This window comes from Myiozetetes cayanensis, unplaced genomic scaffold (assembly GCF_022539395.1).
Source record: "Myiozetetes cayanensis isolate MyiCay16 unplaced genomic scaffold, myiCay2020 scf182, whole genome shotgun sequence".
Lineage (NCBI taxonomy): Eukaryota > Metazoa > Chordata > Aves > Passeriformes > Tyrannidae > Myiozetetes > Myiozetetes cayanensis.
The window spans coordinates 41,745-65,370 of record NW_026087392.1 but is presented as its reverse complement, the minus strand read 5'-3'; the positions used below and the strand labels follow the sequence as shown (position 1 = coordinate 65,370).

Sequence of the window (23,626 nt, the reverse complement as noted above, 5' to 3'; positions counted from 1 at the left end):
TTTTCCCCTTTTCCTCCCTTTTTCTCTTTCTCCCTTTTTTCCCCTTTTTCCCCCTTTTTCTCTTTCTCTCCTTTTTCCCCTTTTTCCCCCTTTCTCTTTCTCCTTTTTCTCCTTTTCTCCTTTTCCCCCTTTTTCCTCTTTCTCCCCCTTTTCCCCCTTTTTTCCCCTTTTCCCCTTTCCCTTTTCCCCTTTATCCCATTTTCCTTTTCTCCCCTTTTCCCCTTTTCCTCTTTTTTTCCCTCTTTTTCCCCTTTCCCCTTTTTTCCCTTTTCCCCTTTTTCCCCTTTTTCCCCTTTCCTCCCTTTTCCCCCCGTTTTTCCCCTTCACCCCTTTTTCCCTTTTCCCCCATTTTTCCCTTCCCCCGCCCCTCTGGAATCCCAGGAATTATCCCGGGACTCTCCACAGACAGCAGCACCAGCCCGGAGTTGGGATCCCCTTTCCCTGCTGGAACACCACGAAGATGCCTCCAATCCCCCTTTTCCAGGGAAGCTCTGGGTGGAATGAACATTCCCGAGTTTTTGTCAGCCAGCCCAGCTGGGAAAAAACTTCGGGAAAAGGCAGGAAATGGCGATTTTTGGGTGGGAAAGGTTTGGGAATCCTGGGAAGGGTTTGGGAATCCAGGGAAGGGTTTGGGAATGCAGGGAAGGGTTTGGGAATCCTGGGAAGGGTTTGGGAATCCAGTGGAGGGTTTGGGAATCCAGGGAAGGGTTTGGGAATCCAGTGGAGGGTTTGGGAATCCTGGAGGGTTTGAACCAGGGAAGGGTTTGGGAATCCAGGAGTTTGGGAATCTGGGAAGGGTTTGGGAATCCAGGAAGGGTTTGGGAATCCAGGGAAGGGTTTGGGAATCCAAGGAAGGGTTTGGGAATCCAGGGAAGGGTTTGGGAATCCAATGGAGAGGTTTGGGAATCCTGGGAAGGGTTTGGGAATCTGGGAAGGGTTTGGGAATCTGGGAAGGGTTTGGGAATCCAGGGGAGGGTTTGGGAATCCAGGGAAGGGTTTGGGAATCCTGGGAAGGGTTTGGGAATCCAGTGGAGGGTTTGGGAATGCAGGGAAGGGTTTGGGAATCCTGGGAAGGGTTTGGGAATCCAGGGAGGGTTTGGGAATGCAGGGAAGGGTTTGGGAATCCAGGGAAGGGTTTGGGAATCCAGGGAAGGGTTTGGGAATCCAGGGAAGGGTTTGGGAATCCTGGGAAGGGTTTGGGAATCCAGTGGAGGGTTTGGGAATCCGGGAAGGGTTTGGGAATGCAATGGAGGGTTTGGGAATCCAATGGAGGGTTTGGGAATCCAGGGAAGGGTTTGGGAATCCTGGGGAGGGTTTGGGAATCCAGGGAAGGGTTTGGGAATCCAGGGAAGGGTTTGGGAATCCAGTGGAGTTTTTCCCTTCGCTGGGAGCCCAAATGAGGTCAGGGCGGAGGGGCCGCTGTGGCTTTAAAGGATCCTCATTAGTGACGTCATTGCTGATGAGCCGATGGTCATTAAGGCTTCCCCCGGGAGCGGGAGCTGCTCCCAATCCCATCCCGGGAAAGGATTCCCCTCCCGGGACGTTCCCCCCGGGAAAAACGGGCTCCAAAAGGGCCATCCCAGCCCGGCCCGAGAGGCTGAGGGAGCTGGGAAAGCTCATCCCGGGGAAAAGAGGGATCAGGAGGGAGCTTTTCCAGCCCCACAACTCCTGCCAGGAGGGGGGAGCCGGGGGGGTGTCCCCAATTCCCAGGGAAGAAGAACCAGGAGGGAGAGGGAACGGCCTCCAGCTGGGCCAGGGCAGGGGCAGGAAGGATATTGGGAATAAAAAACCCGATCCGGGGGGATTTGGGCACTTGGGGGGGCTCACACTCCGGGTGAGAGAGCTGGGAAAAGGTGGAAGGAAAGCTGGGGTTAATCCTGGAATCAGGGAATGGTTGGGGTGGGAAGGGACCTTAAGGATCATCCCGTTCCGACCCCGACACCTCCCGCTGTGCCAGGGGATCCAGCCCGGCCTGGGACACTGCAGGGATCCAGGGGCAGCCACAGCTTCCCTGGGAATTCCAGCCCAGCCCCTCCCCACCCTCCCAGGCTCTGGAAGGGACTCCCAGCTCTCCCTGGATCCTTCCCTGCTCCAGCCTGGCCATTCCCAGCTCTCCCAGCCTGGATCCAGAGCCTGACATTGGATCCATGCCCAGCCCAACTCCTCTCTGGGAAGGAGTTCCGGGAACAAGGGGGGGTTCCCTGGGAATCTCGGCACTCAGGGAAGGGTCTCCCTTCCCCTTTCCCGCCTTTGCCATCCCCACATTCCATAAAAACCCCTCTGAGTGGATCCTGAGTGTCCTTTAGCATGGAATCATGGAATGGTTTGGATGGGAAGGGAGTTTCAGGATCATGCCATTCCATGGTCAGGGACACCTCCCGCTATCCCAGGGGATCCAACCCGGCCTGGGACACTCCAGGGATCCAGGGGCAGCCACAGCTTCCCTGGGAATTCCAGCCCGGCCTGGAATCCCTTCCCAGTCTCCCATCTGCCCCTGCTCCCACGCGGGTGGATTCGCCGCGATCCCCGCAACCTGCCGGGCCAGATTCCATCGGCAAATTCCCTTCTCCTCCTCCTCCTGGCGCTCCCACGCCTGGAATTCCCGCTCCTGGACTCACCTGGGGTGGTTTTAGGGTGTTTTTTAGGGGATAAAGGAGCAGGAGAGGATGGGGGGGGTGACAGGGGGAGCTCAGCCTGACCCGGATCCAGCCCGTGGATCCCATGGAAATTCCCCCCTCGCGCTGAGTGGAATCAATAATAATAATAATAACAATAATATCACCAAATAAATAATTTATTACTTATTCCAGCGCTTGAAAGGCCTCCATATTCTTAATTTTGCCTTCTTAAATGAAGCCGCTCCGGGGCTCCCGCGAACTCCTAAAAACTGATCCAAAGACTGATCAAAGAAAACCCCCCCCAAAAAATGTCCTTTAACGAGCGGCGAAGGGGCGGGGAACGGGGACAAAGCGGGATCCCCCCGGGCGATGGTTCTGTCGATGATTCCATCGGCGCTCGCCCCCCTTGCCCGAGCTTGGCTTTTCACGCTTTAAAAAAATCTGCTTTTTGCGCGAGGGTTTAAAAGGAAATAATCACCCGCTTTTTTCGCGAAGAGCTCGGGTTGGGAAGGTCCAAGAGGAGCGAACGACTCGGGAGTCGCAGCAGGAAAAAGATTTGGAGGCTCAGCGGTCAATTATTTGGAGGCGCGACGGGAAAAAAAAAGATTCGGAGTCGGTCTGGAATTAAATCCTCCCCCAAACTCTCCCCCACCGCGGTCTCACCTGGCGGGAGAGGCCTCTGCTCCTCCTTTTTAATCCTGAAATTCTGAATTTCCCCATGGGTTTCGTGCCCGTCCCAGAGAGCCCTTCCAGCTTTTTTTCCATGGTTCCTCTGGAATTCTCTCCCTCTCGGATCGTCCGTGCCCGCCTTCCATCGGCCAATTAACCGCGATGAAGGTGATTAAAAAACGGCTTTATCGCTTCTCAGCTGAACAACTCGCGGTGCCGGGAGTGGCTCCCGCGTTCCTTTTTTTTTTATTCCCAGGAATCCTGGGAGGAGGGGAGGGGAAAAGGGCTGAGATTTTCCAGCCTGAAAAGCGCCCAAAGTGGGCAGAGCCGGGAAGGGGGAAGCTGGGATTTTTCCACGGAGCTGGAATATGAGGGGGTTTGGGGGGGTGTTTTTAATAATTTCGGTGTCTTAGAACTTTTGGGGGGTTTCAGAGGGGGTTGCTGTGGCGCTGCCAGGGCCGATCCAACCCCTGGATGGGACCCTTGGAATCAGGAAGGGCTGGAATTAACAGGTGGATGTTGTGCCCAGGTGTTCCTGAAAGGGGTGGGATCCTCTGGGATTCGTGACCAGTGAGTTTTAGATAAAACCAAGGAATTTTTTGGTTGGTGGTTCCTGGGTTTTTGTGCTGCTGCAGCACCAGGAACCTCAGGCATGGCCTGGATTGGGGTTTTCAGGGATGCAAAAGCAGAGGGAAAGTGGGCTCTGCTTCCACAAATTCCCATCCTGGAGAGGGGGGATTTTCAGTGGGCAGCAGGAGAGTGGGAATGACAGCAGATGAGCAGCCTAAATAGGGATTTTTGGGGATATTTTTAATGATTTCAGTGCCCCAGCACTGCTGTGGGGTTTCAGAGGGGGTTGCTGTGGCGCTGCCGGGGCCGATCCAACCCCTGGATGGGATCCTTGGAATCAGGAAGGGCTGGAATTAACAGGTGGATGTTGTGCCCAGGTGTTCCTGAAAGGGGTGGGATCCTCTGGAATGTGTGGCCAGTGAGTTTTAGACAAACCCAAGGAATTTTGGTCGGTGTTTTCAGTGATTTTCGCGCAGCAGGAGGAGCAGGAGGAGGTTCCTCCCCTGGCCGCCGTCACTGGGATCAGCAGGAATTCTGCAGCGCTCCCACCTGGATGTGTTGCCAGGGAGGGTCATGCAGGAGCTTGCAGGGGCTGCCCCAGCCCCCTCCAAGAATGCAATTCACGGGCAATCAGAAGCATTCCTGGCAGTTTGGCAGCCCGGGGGTTGCTCCCTCCTTGTTTTTTTCTCCCCCTCCCCGGCTCGTTTTGATCCCTCTCCTCTCTCTCTCTTACAGCACTGGAATTCCCAGGTGGAAAAGGTTCACTGTCGGGTCTGGTTGGAGGTGGGAAAAACGTCATGGAATGGTGGAGTGCTTTGGGTGGGAAGGGATCTTAAGGATCAGCAAATCCAACCCCAACAGCTCCCGCTATCCCAGGGGATCCAAGCGCCATCAAATCCCAACAATTCCAGGGATGGGGAGTCCACAACTTCCCCCAAAATAATCTGCACCCACAGTGAACCAGGTTGGGACGAACATAAAATGGTCCTGGAAAAGTCTTATTGACCCCAAAATGACCCAAAACAATAAATTGCTATTTGATATTAATTTACAGTTCAGGTGCTTTTCCTGCTGAAGGAATTGATCCTGCCCAGCCTTTTCCCTGCCCATTCCCTCTGCAGATGCTCCAGAGGGTAAGGAGTCACTTCCAGAACTGAATCCTGGAATGGTTTGGGTGGGAAGGGACCTTAAGGATCGGCAAATCCAACCCCGACACCTCCCGCTATCCCAGGGGATCCAAATCCTTTCCAACTCGGCCTGGAACAATTCCAGGGATACTGAAACCAGATCCAGGCTGGATGTGAGAAAACAGTTGACAGATTGGGGGGGAAATGGCTAAAAACGACAAATGGTGGGGTGAGGCCCTTGGGGAAATGTTTATCAGTCAGCCTGTCCTGCTTTGGATGAACAGATGGAATGGTTTGGATGGGAGATTGGGAAGGGATTCCTGGCTGGCATGGTGGGGATGGGATGGGATGGGCTGGAATTCCCAGGGAAGCTGCGGCTGCTCCTGGATCCATGGGAGCGTCCCAGGCCGGGTTGGGTTCCCTCGGAGCGACCTGTGCTGGTGGAAGGTGGATAATCCCATGGAACTGGAGAATCTGCAAGGTGCTTTCCCCATCCAAACCAAGCCAGGATTCCATGGTCCTGAGGGCACAGTGATGGTACCAGCGGGGCTGAGGGCACAACCATGGCACCAGCGGGGTCTCGGGGCTGAGGGCACAGCCATGGCACCCACGGGGCTGAGGGCATGGCCACGGCACCAGCGGGGTCCCAGGGCTAAGGGCACAACCATGGCACCAGCAGGGCTGAGGGCACAACCGTGGCACCAGCGGGTCCAGGGCTGAGGGCACAATGGTGGCACCAGCAGGGTTGAGGGCACGGCCATGGCATCAGCGGGGTCACGGGGTTGAGGGCATGGCCATGGCACCAGCGGGGTCCTGGGGATGAGGGCACAACCACGGCACCAGCGGGGCTGAAAGCAGAACCATGGCACCAGCGGGGCTGAGGGCAGAACCATGGCACCAGCGGGGCTGAGGGCAGAACCATGGCACCAGCAGGGTCCCGGGGCTGAGGGCACAATGATGGCACCAGAGGGGCTGAGGGCATGGCCATGGCACTAGAGGGGCTGAGGGCAGAACCATGGCACCAGTGGGGCTAAGGGCACAATGGTGGCACCAGCAGGGCTGAGGGCCCAATGGTGGCACCAGCAGGGTTGAGGGCACGGCCATGGCACCAGCAGGGTCTCGGGGTTGAGGGCACGGCCATGGCACCAGCGGGGTCCCAGGGATGAGGGCACAATGGTGGCACCAGCGGGGTCCTGGGGCTTAGGGCACAACCACGGCACCAGCGGGGCTGAAAGCAGAACCATGGCACCAGAGGGGCTGAGGGCAGAACCATGGCACCAGCGGGGCTGAGGGCAGAACCATGGCACCAGCAGGGTCCCGGGGCTGAGGGCACAATGATGGCACCAGAGGGGCTGAGGGCAGAACCATGGCACCAGTGGGGCTAAGGGCACAATGGTGGCACCAGCAGAGCTGAGGGCAAAGCCATGGCACCAGCGGGGTCTTGGAGCTGAGGGCACGGCAGTGGCACCAGCGGCGCTGAGGGCACCAGGGTGGTACCAACTGGGTCCCGGTGCTGAGGGTACAATGGTGGCACCAGCGGGGCTGAGGACACAAACATGGCACCAGCGGGGTCATGGGGCCTGAGGGCATGGCCATGGCACCAGTGGGGTCCTAGGGATGAGGACACAAGAATGGCATCAGTGGCATCCCAGGGCTGAGGGCATGGCCATGGCACCAGTGGGGTCCTGGGCTAAGGGCACAATGGTGGCACCAGCGGGGCTGAGGGCACAAGAATGGCATCAGTGGGGTCCCAGGGCTGAGGGCATGACTGTGGCACCAGCGGGGTCCCGGGGCTGAGGGCACCATGGTGGCACCAGTGGCATCCCGGGGCTGAGGGCATGGCCATGGCACCAGCGGGGTCCCAGGGATGAGGGCACGGCCATGGCACCAGCGGGGTCACGGGGCTGAGGGCATGGCCGTGGCACCAGCAGGGTCCGAGGGCTGAGGGCACTGTCATGGCACCAGCGGGGTTGAGGGCACGGCCGTGGCACCAGCGGGGTCCTGGGGCTGAGGGCACGGCCGTGGCACCAGCGGGGCTGAGGGCACAGTCATGGCACCAGCGGGGCTGAGGGCACGGCCGTGGCACCAGCAGGGTCCCAGGGCTGAGGGCACAACGGTGGCACCAGCGGGGTCCGAGGGTTGAGGGCACAGTCATGGCACCAGCGGGGCTGAGGGCACGGCCGTGGCACCAGCGGGGCTGAGGGCACGGCCGTGGCACTAGTGGGGTCCCAGGGCTGAGGGCACGGCCGTGGCACCAGCGGGGTCCGAGGGTTGAGGGCACGGCCGTGGCACCAGCAGGGTCCCAGGGCTGAGGGCACAGTCATGGCACCAGCGGGGTTGAGGGCACGGCCGTGGCACCAGCAGGGTCCCAGGGCTGAGGGCACGGCCGTGGCACCAGCGGGGTCCGAGGGTTGAGGGCACGGCCGTGGCACCAGCGGGGCTGAGGGCACAGTCATGGCACCAGCGGGGTCCCAGGGCTGAGGGCACGGCCGTGGCACCAGCGGGGCTGAGGGCACGGCCGTGGCACCAGCGGGGTCCCGCTCAGGGCCCCCCGTGCTCGGCGCCGCCGGGACCCCCCAGCCCGAGTCCCCTCAGGCTCCAAGATGGCGCCTCCTCCCCTTTCCCCCTTCCCTTCCCCGCGCCCGTCCGGCGGGAGCTGCCCTGGGCCGCCGCGGCGAGGGCCGGGCGGGGGAAGATGGCGGCGAGCGGCGCTCAGGGAGGGAGGGAAAGAGGGAAAGGAGAGCAACGAGCAGGAGGAGGAGGAGGGACCGCGCCGGGCGCTCCGCCGACACCGCCCCCCTCGTCCTCCATGCCCAGCTCCGCCCCGTCCCGCCGGGAGGGAGGATCGCGGCCAGCCGGAGCGAGCGAGCGAGCGCCGGAGCCCCGCAGCCCCGCGCCGCGCCGCCCAGGCAAAGGGGCCCCGGGGCGCCCGGCGGAGCTCCCCGCAGCGGCAGCCGGGGCCCCCCCGCGTCCCGCCCGGCCGGCCGGCAGCGCGCTCCGGGGGCTGCCGCCAGCGCCGAGCCCCGCAGCCCCCCGGGGGCCGCCTCTCCCGGCCGCGGGAGTCGCTGTCGCGTTGCCCGCGGAGCTCCGGGCGGGCCCGGGCGGCCGAGGAGGAGGAGGCGGAGGAGGAGGCGGCGGTGTGGGAGGCAGCTGCAGGTGAGTGCGAGGCGAGGGGGGCGGCCCCGCCGCGGCCTCCCCGGTTCCCCCGGCCGCTGTCACGGCCCGGCCCCCGCCCAGGGCTGCCATGGCGGCCGCCGCCTCCTCCCCGCTCCCTCCTCCTCCTCCTCCTCCTCTTCTCTCGCTCGTTTCCCTCCCTCCCTCTCCTCCCTCCCTCTCTCTCTCTCTCTCCCCTGCCCGCCCTCCTTCTCCTCCTCCTCCTCCTCGTCGTCCTCCTCCTCCTCCGCCGCCTTCTCCCCCAATACACACCCCCACCCCAGGGACCCTCCTGCCCTGCCCTGCCCAACGTGGCCTTTGCCTCGGTTACCTCGCTCCCCACCCCCCGCGCCGGTATTGTGGGTATTAATTTAAAGTTGATTGGAAAAAAAGTGGGGGGAAAGCAGTTTTGCCGCTCGCCTTCTCGCCCCCTCCCTGCCCCCCACCCCGTTCCCGTCCTCGCCCCCTTCCCCTTCCCGGCTGGAAGGTGGCAGAGGGGACCCGTCCCCTTCTCATCCCTTCCGTGTCCCCTTCCCTTCGCCATCCTCGTCCCCTTCTCTCTTCCCCTTTGCCGTCCCCGTTCCCTTCCCGGTTGGAAAATGGCAGAGGGGACCCCATCCCCTTCCCCAGCCTCTTTCCCCTTCCCCAGCCCCTTCCCAGCTGGAAGATGGCAGAGAGGACCCGTCCCCATCTCCTTCCCTGACCCCTTCCTCGACCCCTTCCCCATCCCCTTTTCCAACCCCAACCCCTTCCCCATCCTCTTCCCAGCTGGAAGATGGCAGAGGGGACTCATCCCTGACCCCTTCCTCGACCCCTTCCCCATCCCTTTTCCCATCCCCTTCCCAGCTGGAAGATGGTAGAGAGGACCCTTTGCCATCCCCTTTCTCGACTCCCTTCCCCGTCCCCTTCCTCGACCCCATCCCCTTCCTCTATCCCTTCCCCGACCCCTTCCCCGACCCCTTCTCTGACCCCTTCCTCGATCCCTTCCCCATTCCCTTCCTTCCCAGGTGGAAGATGGCAGAGAGGACTCATCCCCATCCTCTTCCTTCCCTGACCCCTTCATCGACCCCTTTCCTATCCTCTTCCCCACCCCCTTTCCCATCCCCTTCCCAGCTGGAAGGTGGCAGAGAGGACTTGTCCCCATCCCCTTCCCTCACACCCCTTCATTGACCCAGCCCCTTCCTTGCCCCCTTTCCCTTCCCTAACCCCTTCCCCATCCCCTTCCCAGCTGGAAGATGGCAGAGAGGACTCGTCCCCATCCCCTTTCCTGACCCCTTCCTTGACCCCTTCCCCATCACCTTCCTTGAACCCTTCCCTGACCCTGACCCCTTCCCCTTCCTTGCCCCCTTTCCCTTCCCTAACCCCTTTCCCATCCCCTTCCCAGCTGGAAGATGGCAGAGAGGACCCGTCCCCATCCCCTTCCTCGACCCCATCCCCTTCCTCGACCCCTTCCCCGACCCCTTCCTCGACCCCTTCCCCATCCCCTTCCTCGACCCCTTCCTCGACCCCTTCCTCGACCCCTTCCCCGACCCCTTCCTCGACCCCTTCCTCGATCCCCTTCCCTCGACCCCTTCCTCGACCCCTTCCTCGACCCCTTCCCCATCCCCTTCCTCGACCCCTTCCTCAACCCCTTCCTCGACCCCTTCCCCATCCCTTCCTCGACCCCTTCTCAACCCCTTCCCCATCCCCTTTCCTCGACCCCTTCCTCGACTCCTTCCCCATCCCCTTCCTCGACCCCTTCCCTATCCCCTTCTCTGCCCCCTTCCCCATCCCCTTCCCAGCTGGAAGATGGCAGAGAGGACTCATCCCCTTCCTTGACCCCTTTCCCTTCCCCATCTTCTTCCCCAGCCCCTTTCCCAGCTGGAAGATGGCAGAGAGGACCCATTCCCGTCCCCATTCCCGTCCCCATTCCCGTCCCCATTCCCGTCCCCATTCCCATTCCCGTCCCCATTCCCATCCCCATTCCCATCCCCGTCCCCATTCCCATCCCCGTCCCCATTACCATCCCCATTCCTGTTCCCATTCCCATCCCCATTCCCATCCCTGTCCCCATTCCCATCCCCATTCCCATTCCCATCCCTGTCCCCATCCCCATCCCCATCCCCATCCCCATCCCCGTCCCCAATCTCATCCCCATTCCCATCCCCATTCCCATCCCCATCCCCATTCCCCTCCCCGTTCCCTTCCCCACCCCATTCCCAGCTGGAACAGAGGGAAGGCACCAACCCCTGGGGGGCAGGCAGGACGTTCCCTGGGGTGGCGTTTTGGGTGACAGCTCTTTGTGTGCGTGCGTGTGTGTGGGTGACATTCCATGTGCGTGTCACCCACCCCCTCCTCCTCCCTCCCCCCCACGCGGGACGCGCGGCCGCGCCCCCAAAGCCCCAAACCCCTCCCCATCCCGCCCCTCCGGCCCGCGGGGGTGACAACTTCGGCGCGGAGGGGACGCGCAACGTCCGCCCGGGTTTGGGTGGATTTAGGCTTGGATTTAGGCTTGGATTTGGGCTTGGATTTGGGCTTGGATTTGGGCTTGGATTTGGGTTTGGATTTGGGTTCGGATTTAGACTTGGATTTGCCAGGTGTGCCGGTTTTTCCGGGGGAAAGGGGGGAGGGGGCTCCGCAGGATCCTCCTCCCAAGCGCCATGCCCTAAATTTCCATCCTTCCCTCTCTCCCCGGAGCCGCCTCGGGAATTAAATCCCCAGCACCTGCCCCGCCGCGCTCGGGGGGGGTCCGGAACCTCTGGAAAAAAAAAAAAAAACCACGGCATTCCAGGGAAAACCCGTGGCGGAAAAGCCTCTTCCTTCTCAACAAGGAGGTTTTGGGGTTTTTTTGGGCTCCCCGCTCCCCCAGGTGCGGCTTTTTTGACCTTTCGCTGCCCCAAAACCGGGTCGTGCCACGCTGGGTGACGATTTCCTGGGAGTTTGTTTTCTTCTCTTTTGGTTTTGTTTTTGGTTTCCCCTCCCCCTTTGTGATTTGTGGGAAAAAAACACCTTTTTTTTTTTGGGATAATCGAGCTCGGAGTCGCCGTCCGATTTTTTTTTTTTCTTTTTTTCCCGTCGAACCCCGAGGCGAGGGAGGGGGGGATAAACGAATAAATCAATTAATAAATAAATACAGAATAATAATAATAATGATTATTATTATTATTATTTAAGGGTGACACAGCAAAGGCAAGGGGGAAAACTGGAAATTTGGGCTGGGAATTTGGGCCCTTTGATGGTTTTTGTGTCGTTTGTGGCGCTGGTTTGGAGTGAAAAAATGAAAATATCTTCCCTCCCACCCCCCCAAAAAAGAACCAAACCCCAAAAAACCTGTTTTTCCGTGGGCAGGACGTTGATATATGGGGGTAAAATTCTCATAAATAGATGTATTTAAAAAGGATGGGACGTACCTGGGGAGCTGGCAGGGGGGGTGGATTTATCTGGGAGAGTTTAAAAACCAAAACAAACCACAAAACAACACAACAACTGCTCGGGTTTACTTTTTTTTTTGTATTTTTGGGGGATTGTGGTGGGGTTGGGTGATCCTGGGAGGGGATCTTTTCCCAACCTGAAGGATTTTCCTGGAGAGCATTCCCAGGTGTGTCCCGGAGTGGTTTTTTCACATGCGTGGAGGGAGGAAGTTCCAAAAATAAGGGTGTTTTACTCCACCCCGAAAAAAAAATACACACACGTTGGGAAGGAGAAAAATCAAAATACAGTGTTACAAAAGGGGGGGTTTTGGCCACTTCCCAGGGAAAAGCTGTTGGGAAAAGCTAGTGGGAAAAGCAGGGATTTCCTCGGGATGGGTGAGGGTGAGGGGAGGGGGTCGGGCTGCTGTCGATGGAAGCGATTAAAGTTCAATCTGCCACTCGAGGGGGGGACAAACAGCTCGGAGGAGGGGTGGGGGGTGATCATCATCATGGGCAGCGGGAGGGAGGGAACTTTGGCGCGGGCCCCGGCGTGGAATGTGAAATCCCGATTTTTTTTTGCTCAGGATGGGGTATCTTTGGCTGCTCCCGGGGCAGGGAAAACCAACATGGAAAAGGGAGGAAAAAAAAACCCAACAACACCCCCTCTCTGCTTCCGAAACAAAGCAGGATCTCCCCAGAGAGGCAGCTCCTTGAGTTGTTCTTCTCCTTCTTTTCCTCCTCCTCCTCCCGGTTTTCCAGCGGTGTGGATGAGCCGGGAGCCTCTGATAATGCCCCGACTTAATTCCTGCAATTAGTCATGCACTTCCACCCTGGATTGATTGGGAGATGGAGGGATCCCCCCCACTCCACGTCATCCCCAGCACATCGGGAAAAACCCCCGCTCTTTTCCTTGGGGAATTCCGGGAACGTCCGAGGGGGCTTTGGGAGGGGGGGGGATTTTAGGAAGGTTTTTTTTTTAAAGGCTTGTTGGGAATAGCTGGAGCTTGGATTATTAAAGCTTAATTAATTATATAATCATATTTTCTGAGGGGGGTGGGATCAGCACCTCGGTGCTGGTTAATCCCGAGGGATGGAGGGTGGGGGGGGGGGCTCCAGGAGCGAAGGTTGGGAGCTAAAAATATCCCGGGATAGTGTGGAAAACGCCGTGTTTTGTGTGTGTGAGGAAAAGGAGGGGGGGAAAAGAGTTTATAGGACGGGTTCTTCTGGTTTGGCCTGGTTGGCTGCGCTGCTTTTGAAGGGCTTTATCTTCCCGGATCAAAGAGGAGGAACAGGGGAAAAAAACCAACAAAAAACACACAAAAAATAGGTTTTAAAGTCGGAGACTGCGCTTAAAGGGCAGGGGTGGGAGCGGGGAGGGCTCGGACCAACAGGTGGATGTTGGGACAGGGTGTTCCTGAAGGGTGTGGGATCCTCTGGAATGTGTGACCAATGAGTTTTTGGATAAAACCAAGGGATTTGGTTGGTGTTTTTTGTGCTGCTGCAGCACCAGGAACCTCAGGCATGGCCTGGATTGGGGTTTGCAGGGATGCAAAAGCAGAGGGAAAGTGGGCTCTGCTTCCAAGAACTCCCAGCCTGGAGTGCTGGAATTTCAGGTGGGCAGCAGGAGAGTGGGAATGACAGCAGATGAGCAGCCTAGATCTGGTTTTTTTGGGATATTTTTAATGATTTCAGTGCCCCAGCACTGCTGTGGGGTTTCAGAGGGGGTTGCTGTGGCGCTGCCGGGGCCGATCCAGCTCCTGGATTGGATCTTTGGAATCAGGAAGGGCTGGAATTTACAGGTGGATGTTGTGCCCAGGTGTTCCTGAAAGGGGTGGGATCCTCTGGAATGTGTGGCCAGTGAGATTTAGGTAGAAAGAAGGAATTTGGTTGGTGTTTTTTGTGCTGCTGCAGCACCAGGAACCTCAGGCATGGCCTGGATTGGGGTTTTCAGGGATGCAAAAGCAGAGGGAAAAGTGGGCTCTGCTTCCAAGAACTCCCAGCCTGGAGAGGTGGGATTTTCAGTGGGCAGCAGGAGAGTGGGAATGACAGCAGATGAGCAGCCTAAATAGGGATTTTTGGGGATATTTTTAATGATTTCAGTGCCCCAGCACTGCTGTGGGGTTTCAGAGGGGGTTGCTGTGGCGCTGCCGGGGCCGATCCAGCTCCTGGATTGGATCTTTGGAAGCGGGAAGGACTGGAATTAAGAGGTGGATGTTGTGCCCAGGTGTTCCTGAAGGGGTGGGATCCCCTGGAATGTGTGGCCAGTGAGTTTTAGGTAGAAAGAAGGAATTTGGTTGATGTTTTTTGTGCTGCTGCAGCACCAGGAACCTCAGGCATGGCCTGGATTGGGGTTTGCAGGGGTGCAAAAGCAGAGGGAAAGTGGGCTCTGCTTCCAAGAACTCCCAGCCTGGAGTGCTGGAATTTCTGGTGGGCAGCAGGAGAGTGGGAATGACAGCAGATGAGCAGCCTAGATCTGTTTTTTTGGGATATTTTAAATGATTTCAGTGCCCCAGCACTGCTGTATTGTTCAGAGGGGGTTGCTGTGGCGCTGCCAGGGCCGATCCAACCCCTGGATTGGATCCTTGGAAGTGGGAAGGGCTGGGACCAACAGGTGGATGTTGTGCCCAGGTGTTCCTGAAGGGGTGGGATCCCCTGGGATTCGTGGCCAATGAGTTTTGGATAAAAACAAGGGATTTTGGTTGGTGGTTCCTGTTTTTTTGTGTTCCTGCAGCACCAGGAACCTCAGGCATGGCCTGGATTGGGGTTTTCAGGGATGCAAAAGCAGAGGGAAAGTGGGCTCTGCTTCCAAGAACTCCCAGCCTGGAGAGGTGGGATTTCTGGTGGCCAGCAGGAGAGTGGGAATGACAGCAGATGAGCAGCCTAAATAGGGATTTTTGGGATATTTTTAATAATTTCAGTGCCCCAGCACTGCTGTGGGGGTTCAGAGGGGGTTGCTGTGGCGCTGCTGGGGCCGATCCAACCCCTGGATTGGATCTTTGGAAGCAGGAAGGACTGGAATTTACAGGTGGATGTTGTGCCCAGGTGTTCCTGAAAGGGGTGGGATCCTCTGGGATGTGTGGCCAGTGAGTTTTGGATAAAACCAAGGGATTTGGTTGGTGATTTTTGTGTTGCTGCAGCACCAGGAACCTCAGGCATGGCCTGGATTGGGGTTTTCAGGGATGCAAAAGCAGAGGGAAAGTGGGCTCTGCTTCCAAGAACTCCCAGCCTGGAGAGGGGGGATTTCTGGTGGGCAGCAGGAGAGTGGGAATGACAGCAGATGAGCAGCCTAAATAGGGATTTTTGGGGATATTTTTAATAAGATTTCAGTGCCCCAGCGCTGCTGTGGGGTTTCAGAGGGGGTTGCTGTGGCGCTGCCAGGGCCGATCCAGCCTTCTGGATTGGATCTTTGGGAGTGGGAAGGACTGGAATTTACAGGTGGATGTTGTGCCCAGGTGTTCCTGAAGGGTGTGGGATCCCCTGGAATGTGTGGCCAGCGAGTTTTAGGTAGAAAGAAGGAATTTGGTTGGTGTTTTTTGTGCTGCTGCAGCACCAGGAACCTCAAGGCTGGATTGGGGTTTTCAGGGATGCAAAAGCAGAGGGAAAGTGGGCTCTGCTTCCAAGAACTCCCAGCCTGGAGAGGTGGGATTTTCAGTGGGCAGCAGGAGAGTGGGAATGACAGCAGATGAGCAGCCTAGATCTGGTTTTTTTTGGATATTTTCAATAATTTCAGTGCCCCAGCACTGCTGTGGGGGTTCAGAGGGGGTTGCTGTGGCGCTGCCAGGGCCGATCCAACCCCTGGATTGGATCCTTGGAAGTGGGAAGGACTGGAATTTACAGGTGGATGTTGTGCCCAGGTGTTCCTGAAAGGGGTGGGATCCTCTGGGATGTGTGGCCAGTGAGTTTTGGATAAAAACAAGGGATTTTGGTTGGTGGTTCGTGGGTTTTTGTGCTGCAGCACCAGGAACCTCAAGCCTGGATTGGGGTTTTCAGGGATGCAAAAGCAGAGGGAAAAGTGGGCTCTGCTTCCAAGAACTCCCAGCCTGGAGAGGTGGGATTTTCAGTGGGCAGCAGGAGAGTGGGAATGACAGCAGATGAGCAGCCTAGATCTGTTTATTTGGGGATATTTTTAATGATTTCAGTGCCCCAGCACTGCTGTGGGGGTTCAGAGGGGGTTGCTGTGGCGCTGCCGGGGCCGATCCAACCCCTGGATTGGATCTTTGGGAGCGGGAAGGACTGGGACCAACAGGTGGATGTTGTGCCCAGGTGTTCCTGAAGGGGTGGGATCCCCTGGAATGTGTGGCCAGCGAGTTTTAGGTAGAAAGAAGGAATTTGGTTGGTGTTTTTTGTGCTGCTGCAGCCCCAGGAACCTCAAGGCTGGATTGGGGTTTTCAGGGATGCAAAAGCAGAGGGAAAGTGGGCTCTGCTTCCAAGAACTCCCAGAGGGGGCAGTGGGAAAAAAAGAACTGCTGAACTTGGTTGGAAGGGGTTTTTTTTTTGGTTTTTTTTTTGAAGCCTGAACTGATTTACCTGCCTGGGAATGTAGGTTAAAAAAAAAAACCCGAGGCTTTTACCGGTTTGCTCCACAGGGGGAAAATTCCGGCTAATCCCGCAATCCTGCTCTGGCTGTTTCCCCCCCTGGATGACCCAATTGCCTGGGAAGCAATTCCAAGGAGTTGTGGGGGGGTGGGAATTCGCTGGGAATAAAAAAAAAACAAACCCCAAGTCGGGGTCCGGGATTTTTGGGATTTTTGATGAAGCCACGCCGGGTTTGAGGGGGGAAACTAAAAGTGTTTTCCACTCTGAGATTCCCTTTTTTTGTGGGAATTGTGGAAGTTCCAGGTTGGAAAACGAGGAGGGAAAAGCCCTGGATGTTTTCAGAGCGTGGAATTTCAGGAAAACCCCCCTGGCTGTGGCTTTGTGTGCAGGAGGAGGATCCTGGTGGGAGCTCCGAGGGCCTCCCCCTGAGGTGGATTTTGTGCTCCAGCTGAGGGAATTCCACCCAGGAACATCCCAAAATATCCCAGACCATCCCAAACCATCCCAAAATATCCCAAACCATCCCAAAATATCCCAAACCATCCCAAAATATCCCTGCTATTTGCTCCCAGGATCCCCAATTTTCAGGTTCCAACCCGATCCGTGAAGGTGTTTTAGGATATTCCGAGTTCTCAGTGTCAGTGAGGATCTTTTCCACTCTGAGATTCCCTTTTTTTGTGGGAATTGTGGAAGTTCCAGGTTGGAAAACAAGGAGGGAAAAGCCCTGGATGTTTTCAGAGCATGGAATTTCAGGAAAACCCCCCTGGCTGTGGCTTTGTGTGCAGGAGGAGGATCCTGGTGGGAGCTCCGAGGGGCCTCTCCCTGAGGTGGATTTTGTGCTCCAGCCGAGGGAATTCCACCCAGGAACATCCCAAAATATCCCAAACCATCCCAAAATATCCCAAACCATCCCAAAATATTCCAAAATATCCCAAAATATCCCAAAATATCCCTGCTGTTCTCTCCCAGGATCCCCAATTTTCAGGTTCCAACCCAATCCGTGAAGGTGTTTTAGGATATTCCGAGTTCTCAGTGCCCATAAGGATCTTTTCCACTCTTAGATTCCCTTTTTTTGTGGGAATTGTGGAAGTTCCAGGTTGGAAAACGAGGAGGGAAAAGCCCTGGATGTTTTCAGAGCGTGGAATTTCAGGAAAACCCCCCTGGCTGTGGCTTTGTGTGCAGGAGGAGGATCTGGTGAGCCCGATGGGCTCTCCATGAGGTGGATTTTGTGCTCCAGATGAGGGAATTCCACCCAGGAACATCCCAAAATATCCCAAAATATCCCAAAGCATCCCAAACCATCCCAAAATATCCCAAACCATCCCAAAATATCCCTGCTATTTGCTCCCAGGATCCCCAATTTTCAGGTTCCAACCCGATCTGTGAAGGTGTTTTAGGATATTCCAAGTTCTCAGTGCCAAAGAGGATCTTTTCCACTCTGAGATTCCCTTTTTTTGTGGGAATTGAGGAAGTTCCAGGTTGGAAAACAAGGAGGGAAAAGCCCTGGATGTTTTCAGAGCGTGGAATTTCAGGAAAACCCCCCCTGGCTGTGGCTTTGTGTGCAGGAGGAGGATCCTGGTGGGAGCTCCGAGGGCCTCCCCCTGAGGTGGATTTTGTGCTCCAGCTGAGGGAATTCCACCCAGGAACATCCCAAAGCATCCCAAACCATCCCAAAATATCCCAAACCATCCCAAAATATCCCAAACCATCCCAAAATATCCCAAACCATCCCAAACCATCCCTGCTATTTGCTCCCAGGATCCCCAATTTTCAGGTTCCAACCCGATCCGTGAAGGTGTTTTAGGATATTCCGAGTTCTCAGTGTCAGTGAGGATCTTTTCCACTCTGAGATTCCCTTTTTTTGTGGGAATTGAGGAAGTTCCAAGTTGGAAAACAAGGAGGGAAAAGCCCTGGATGTTTTCAGAGCGTGGAATGGTTGGGAAAACCCCCTGGCTGTGGCTTTGTGTGCAGGAGGAGGATCCTGGTGGGAGCTCCGAGGGCCTCTCCCTGAGGTGGATTTTGTGCTCCAGCCGAGGGAATTCCACCCAGGAACATCCCAAAATATCCCAAACCATCCCAAACCACCCAAAATATCCCAAACCATCTCAAACCATCCCAAAATATCCCTGCTATTTGCTCCCAGGATCCCCAATTTTCAGGTTCCAACCCGATCTGTGAAGGTGTTTTAGGATATTCCGAGTTCTCAGTGCCCATAAGGATCTTTTCCACTCTTAGATTCCCTTTTTTTGTGGGAATTGTGGAAGTTCGAGGTTGGAAAACGAGGAGGGAAAAGCCCTGGATGTTTTCAGAGCATGGAATGGTTGGGAAAACCCCCTGGCTGTGGCTTTGTGTGCAGGAGGAGGATCCTGGTGGGAGCTCCGAGGGCCTCTCCCTGAGGTGGATTTTGTGCTCCAGCCGAGGGAATTCCACCCAGGAACATCCCAAAATATCCCAAAGCATCCCAAAGCATCCCAAAATATCCCAAACCATCCCAAAATATCCCTGCTATTTGCTCCCAGGATCCCAAATTTTCAGGTTCCAACCCAGATCCATGAAGGTGTTTTAGGATATTCCGAGTTCTCAGTACCCATAAGGATCATTTCCACTCTGAGATTCCCTTTTTTTGTGGGAATTGTGGAAGTTCCAGGTTGGAAAACGAGGAGGGAAAAGCCCTGGATGTTTTCATCCCAAAATATCCCTGCTATTCTCTCCCAGGATCCCTAATTTCCAGGTTCCACCCCGACCTGTGAAGGTGTTTCTGTTTCAGGTGTGTTCGTGTTTTCCCCCCCTGGGATAAAGATCCCTAAAATCAAGCCCTGCTTTATTCCAGCACCGGGAATATCCCACAATATCCCAGTGCCGGCCCCTCCTGGATCTGCTCTGGATCAGGAATTCCCAAATCCGTCCATTCCGAGCCGTTTGTGTTTATTTTTAAGGTTTATTAACATGTAAATTCAATCAATTTTGATTGATGTTTCCTCAGGTGATTCCCCTCCCCTTTTATTTTTATTTTCCATCCTGAAATTCCAAGGGTTTCGTTTTTTTCGGGATTTTCCGAGTGGGAAGCCTGGGGAAAGCCCAGGCGGGAATGGCCGGGCTGTTCCCTGGTTTCCAGGTTGGAAAAGTTGGGAAGAAGGAGCTGTCGGGATCCCCAGAGGAAAATCCTTGGATCTCCCAGGTCCATAGGATCGGGATCTGGAATGGGAGGGAAAAGGGGATTTGTGGATATTGGGATGGTTGGTGCTGAGAATTGGATTAATTAATATTATTTAATATATTTATATATATTATTTAATATATTTTTATATATTATTTAATATATTTATATTTATTATTTAATATATTTGTATTTATTGTTTAATATATTTATATATATTATTTAATATATTTATATTTATTATTCAATATATTTATATATTATTCACCATGTAGAATATTTAATATATTTCTATATTATTTAATATATCTCTATATTATTTAATATATTTATATATATTGTTTAATGTACTTATGTTATTTAATACCTATAATATATATTAATATATATTTATATATTATCCAATATATTTATATATAATTTAATATATGCAACAATTACTTATTAATTATATAATATTATATATAATGCTACATATAATTATAAAAATATATGCTATTATAGATATTATATAATATTTAATTACATTATATAACATCATTACCTTATTACATTATAAAATGTATAATTAATAATATAATTAATATTTTAAACAATATCATATTATATATTATTTAATATATATTTAATATATATTATATATAAATATATATTGTATATAATAAGAATATAATATGATTTACAATGCAATACATAATACATAATATATAATATATAATTAATATATTGTACATTGCTAATTAATAATTAGATATCAATAATAATTAAATAATATTATTAATTAGATAATGTTATTAATATTATATGTATTTTCCTATTAGTTATATATTATGTTACATATAACATATAATGTCATATATTATATATATAATTGTCAATAGATTATAATTAATATAAATAACAATATTTTGCATTAAATGCGAATTAAATTTAATGTAATCAATCACAGTATAAAATAAATTTAATGTAATTAAATTTATTATAAATTGCACTGAGGAGAAATTAATTTTTTTAGAAATTAAATAGGACATAAATGTGAATAAATATAAATAATAATAATATAATATATACAATATAATAGTAATATAAAAATAATGATTTTTAATTGCCAGTAATTTATGATCAACGTAAATATCTTAATACATTGTATTTAATAAATACAAATAAATTAAATGTTATATAAATTATATTAAGTACAAATTACGTTTTCTATAAATTACATTTATTAGAAATTAAATAGAATACGAATATGAATGAATGAAGTAATATCATTTATAATTATGGACAATTCACAATTAATATAAAGAGCTTAATATTTTGTATTTAATATAAATAACTTTATCTTAATATAACTAACTTTGTCTTAATATAAATAACTTAATATAAATATAAATAACTTAATATAAATAAGCTAATATTTTGTACTTAATATATATGAGTGGAAATTAAATGTTATATGAATTAAATGTAACAAATTACATTTACCATGAGTTAAATGTAATGTAAATTAAATTTAGCATAAAACACAATAAAAATATAAATTAATACAAATAAATGCATGAACAACCTCATAGAAATAAAATTTAATAATAAGTTATTAAGTAAGTAAATTAAATAGTAAATAAATAAAGTAAAAAAGTAAAAAAATAAGTAAATAAATAATTTAACTGTGATAATTTACGATAATTTTTATATAAAAATGCTCATTTAATTCACTTTTTTGATCCCTTTGTGGGTCAAACCTCTCAGGGCCTCCCCATCCCCATATCCCACAATTTGGGATTAGAATTCCGTGCTGTCATTCCACGAATCCTGTGATTATTCCCTCATTTATTCCCTGGCTGCTCCTAAATCCGCCATTCCCAAATTTTTTCCGGTGCTGGAATTGGAATTTTCTCCTGATGGGTTTGTTTTTTTGAGGAGGAGGATGCAGGATTTTCGGGATTTGGGATTTTGGGGATGTGGGATTTTTCCAGATGTGGGGATTTTCGGGATGTGGGATTTACAGGATGGGGGATTTTCAGGATTTGGGATTTACGGGACGGGGGATTTTTCCAGATGTGGGATTTTGGGAACGTGGCATTTTTGGGATTTGGGATTTTCCGGACATGGAATTTTCAAGAATGTGGGATTTTGGGGCCATGGGATTTTCTGGGCCGTGGGATTTTCAAGGCTGTGGGATTTTCGGTGGGATTTTCAAGGCTGTGGGATTTTCGGGATGTGGGATTTTCGGGATTTGGGATTTTTCCGGACGTGGGATTTTCCGTGGGTGTGGAGCGTGCCTTGAGGACTTTCTGTAGGATAAAGGAGCGGCCTCCCAGTCTTTTCCCGCTCCTTTTTTCGGGTGGATTCGCCGGAATCGCCGGGATTTTGGAAGGGAATCGGCTCCTGCTGCTGGGTGGGAATCTCGGTGTTGGGGGATCCTGCGGGGTGTCAGGGCTTGGAAAATCCCATGACATCGGGGTCGGAAGGTGTGTGTGGGCTTCTGGCCGAGAGGAGGTTGGGATTCTCCGTCCCTGGGAGCGTCCAAGGCGGGGTTGGAATAACCCGGGATAGCGGGAGCTGTCGGGGTTGGAATGGGATGAGCTTTGAGGTCCCTTCCTGCACCGGATCCATGAGGACACCTGGAGCAGGGAAGGATCCAGGGAGAGCTGGGAGCCCCTTCCAGAGCCTGCAGGGGCTCCAGGAGAGCTGGAGAGGGATTTGGGATCAGGGCCTGGAATGGCAGGACACAGGGAATGGCTTCCCACCGGGAAAGGGGAGATTGGGGGGAGATTGGGAAGGGATTCCCGGCTGGGCTGGAATTCCCAGGGAAGCTGTGGCTGCCCCTGGATCCCTGCAGTGTCCCAGGCCGGGCTGGATCCCCTGGGATAGCGGGAGGTGCCGGGATCATTCCATGATTCCACAAATTTCTCCTCACCTCCTCCTCATCCATCATTCTGAAGGATCCTTTTTGTCCCCAAATCGTCAGGAATTGTCCCTAAAAAAATCCCATTAGAGAAGAAAATCCCTCAGGAAACGACGTCTTCCTTCGGAATCCCAGCGGCTCCTGCTTGGAAAACCACCTTGGCTTCCCTTTCCTCTTCATCCCAAATAAACTGCTGGGAATGAACGGCAGGAATTGGGAATTTTCAGGAGGTGGGAACAGGAAACCCGAATCAACCCAAATTTCTTCTCCCCCCGACCTTGAAATTCCAATAAATCCTCCTGGAATCTCTTCCAAACCCATTCCCATGGGAGGAGTTTCACCCTCAGAGCCCCTTTAAAAAAAACTCCAGGGAAAGAATAATTCCATATTTAAACAAACAATTGGAATAAACGTGACGGAATTCCAGGAAATTTTTAAACCAGGAAACCCCAGCACTGAAATAAAAATCCCCTCTTTTATTCCCTTTCCAGCTGCAATTCCGGGGAATCCCGGGAATTTCCCGCTGGGTTTTGTGGGAATTTATCCGCCTCTTCCCTTCAATCCAAGCTGCAGGAGGAGCGGGAAGTGTTTAATTTACACCCAATTAACGCTTTCTCCTGCAAATTTTAATTTACCGGGGCGGGAAAAGGGGCTGGTTCCGACTCTTTAACACCGTTTTTTCCAGCCTTTCCCACCGGGATAATTCCAAGCTCTTTAAGGATATCCATCAAAACCGTTGCCCAAAGAAATCCCAGGATTTTTTGCTGTCGTCGGGAGATGGATCCGATTTTCTTTTTTCCCCTCCCCCCACCCGCGTTCCCTTCCTGGTGTTCCTGGCGGGATTTACCACTCGGATTGGGAATTCCAGGGATTGCTCCGCCGGTTTTCCGGGGTTCTGGTGGTCGAGCTTCACCATCCCGGAGTTATTTTGGGGGTTTATCATTCCCGGGAATGTTGTCCTGGAAAATGGGAATTAGAAGTGGGGAAGGGGCTGGAGTGAGAGGAATTCATGGAGTGGGAATCTGAATTCTGGGAATGTTGTCCTGGAAAATGGGAATTAGAAGGTCTGGGTAAGAAATGAGGGATTTGGTTCCCACTAGACTTGATTTTTCGGGAGAAAATCCGGGAATCCCTTTTTTTTGGGACACAGCTGGCATTGTGCTGCTCAGAATTCCTGGAACTGGGATTTTTAGTGGATTTTTAGGGATTTCTGCGCCGAAAATTCCGGTTTTGTTGCATCCAACGGGCAGGTTTGGGTAAGAAATGAGGGATTTGACTTGATTTTTCGGGAGAAAATCCCGGAATCCCCTTTTTTTTTGGGACACAACTGGCATTGTGCTGCTCAGGATTCCAGGAATTGGGATTTTTAATGGATTTTTAGGGATTTGTGTCTGGTGGAAAGGCTGGAATGTTCAATGTGTGCGGGATTTGGGATTACAGGTGGTGGTTTTTGGGTGGAATTAATTCCTCTAGAGTTCCTTTTTTTTTGTTCCTAAAGG

General features: G+C 52.7%; 1 protein-coding gene across 1 annotated transcript in view; it reads left to right on the top strand.

Annotated features, from left to right (window-relative positions):
- The first annotated feature begins 5,188 nt into the window (after positions 1 to 5,188).
- Positions 5,189 to 23,626, top strand: part of NCOA1 (nuclear receptor coactivator 1) — a 58,712-nt gene continuing 40,274 nt past the window's right edge. Inside the window, exons 1-2 of the mRNA XM_050313386.1 lie at positions 5,189 to 5,213; positions 7,802 to 8,140. Coding sequence (XP_050169343.1) covers positions 5,189 to 5,213; positions 7,802 to 8,140 — 364 coding nt within the window. The remainder of the gene's footprint in view (positions 5,214 to 7,801; positions 8,141 to 23,626) is intronic.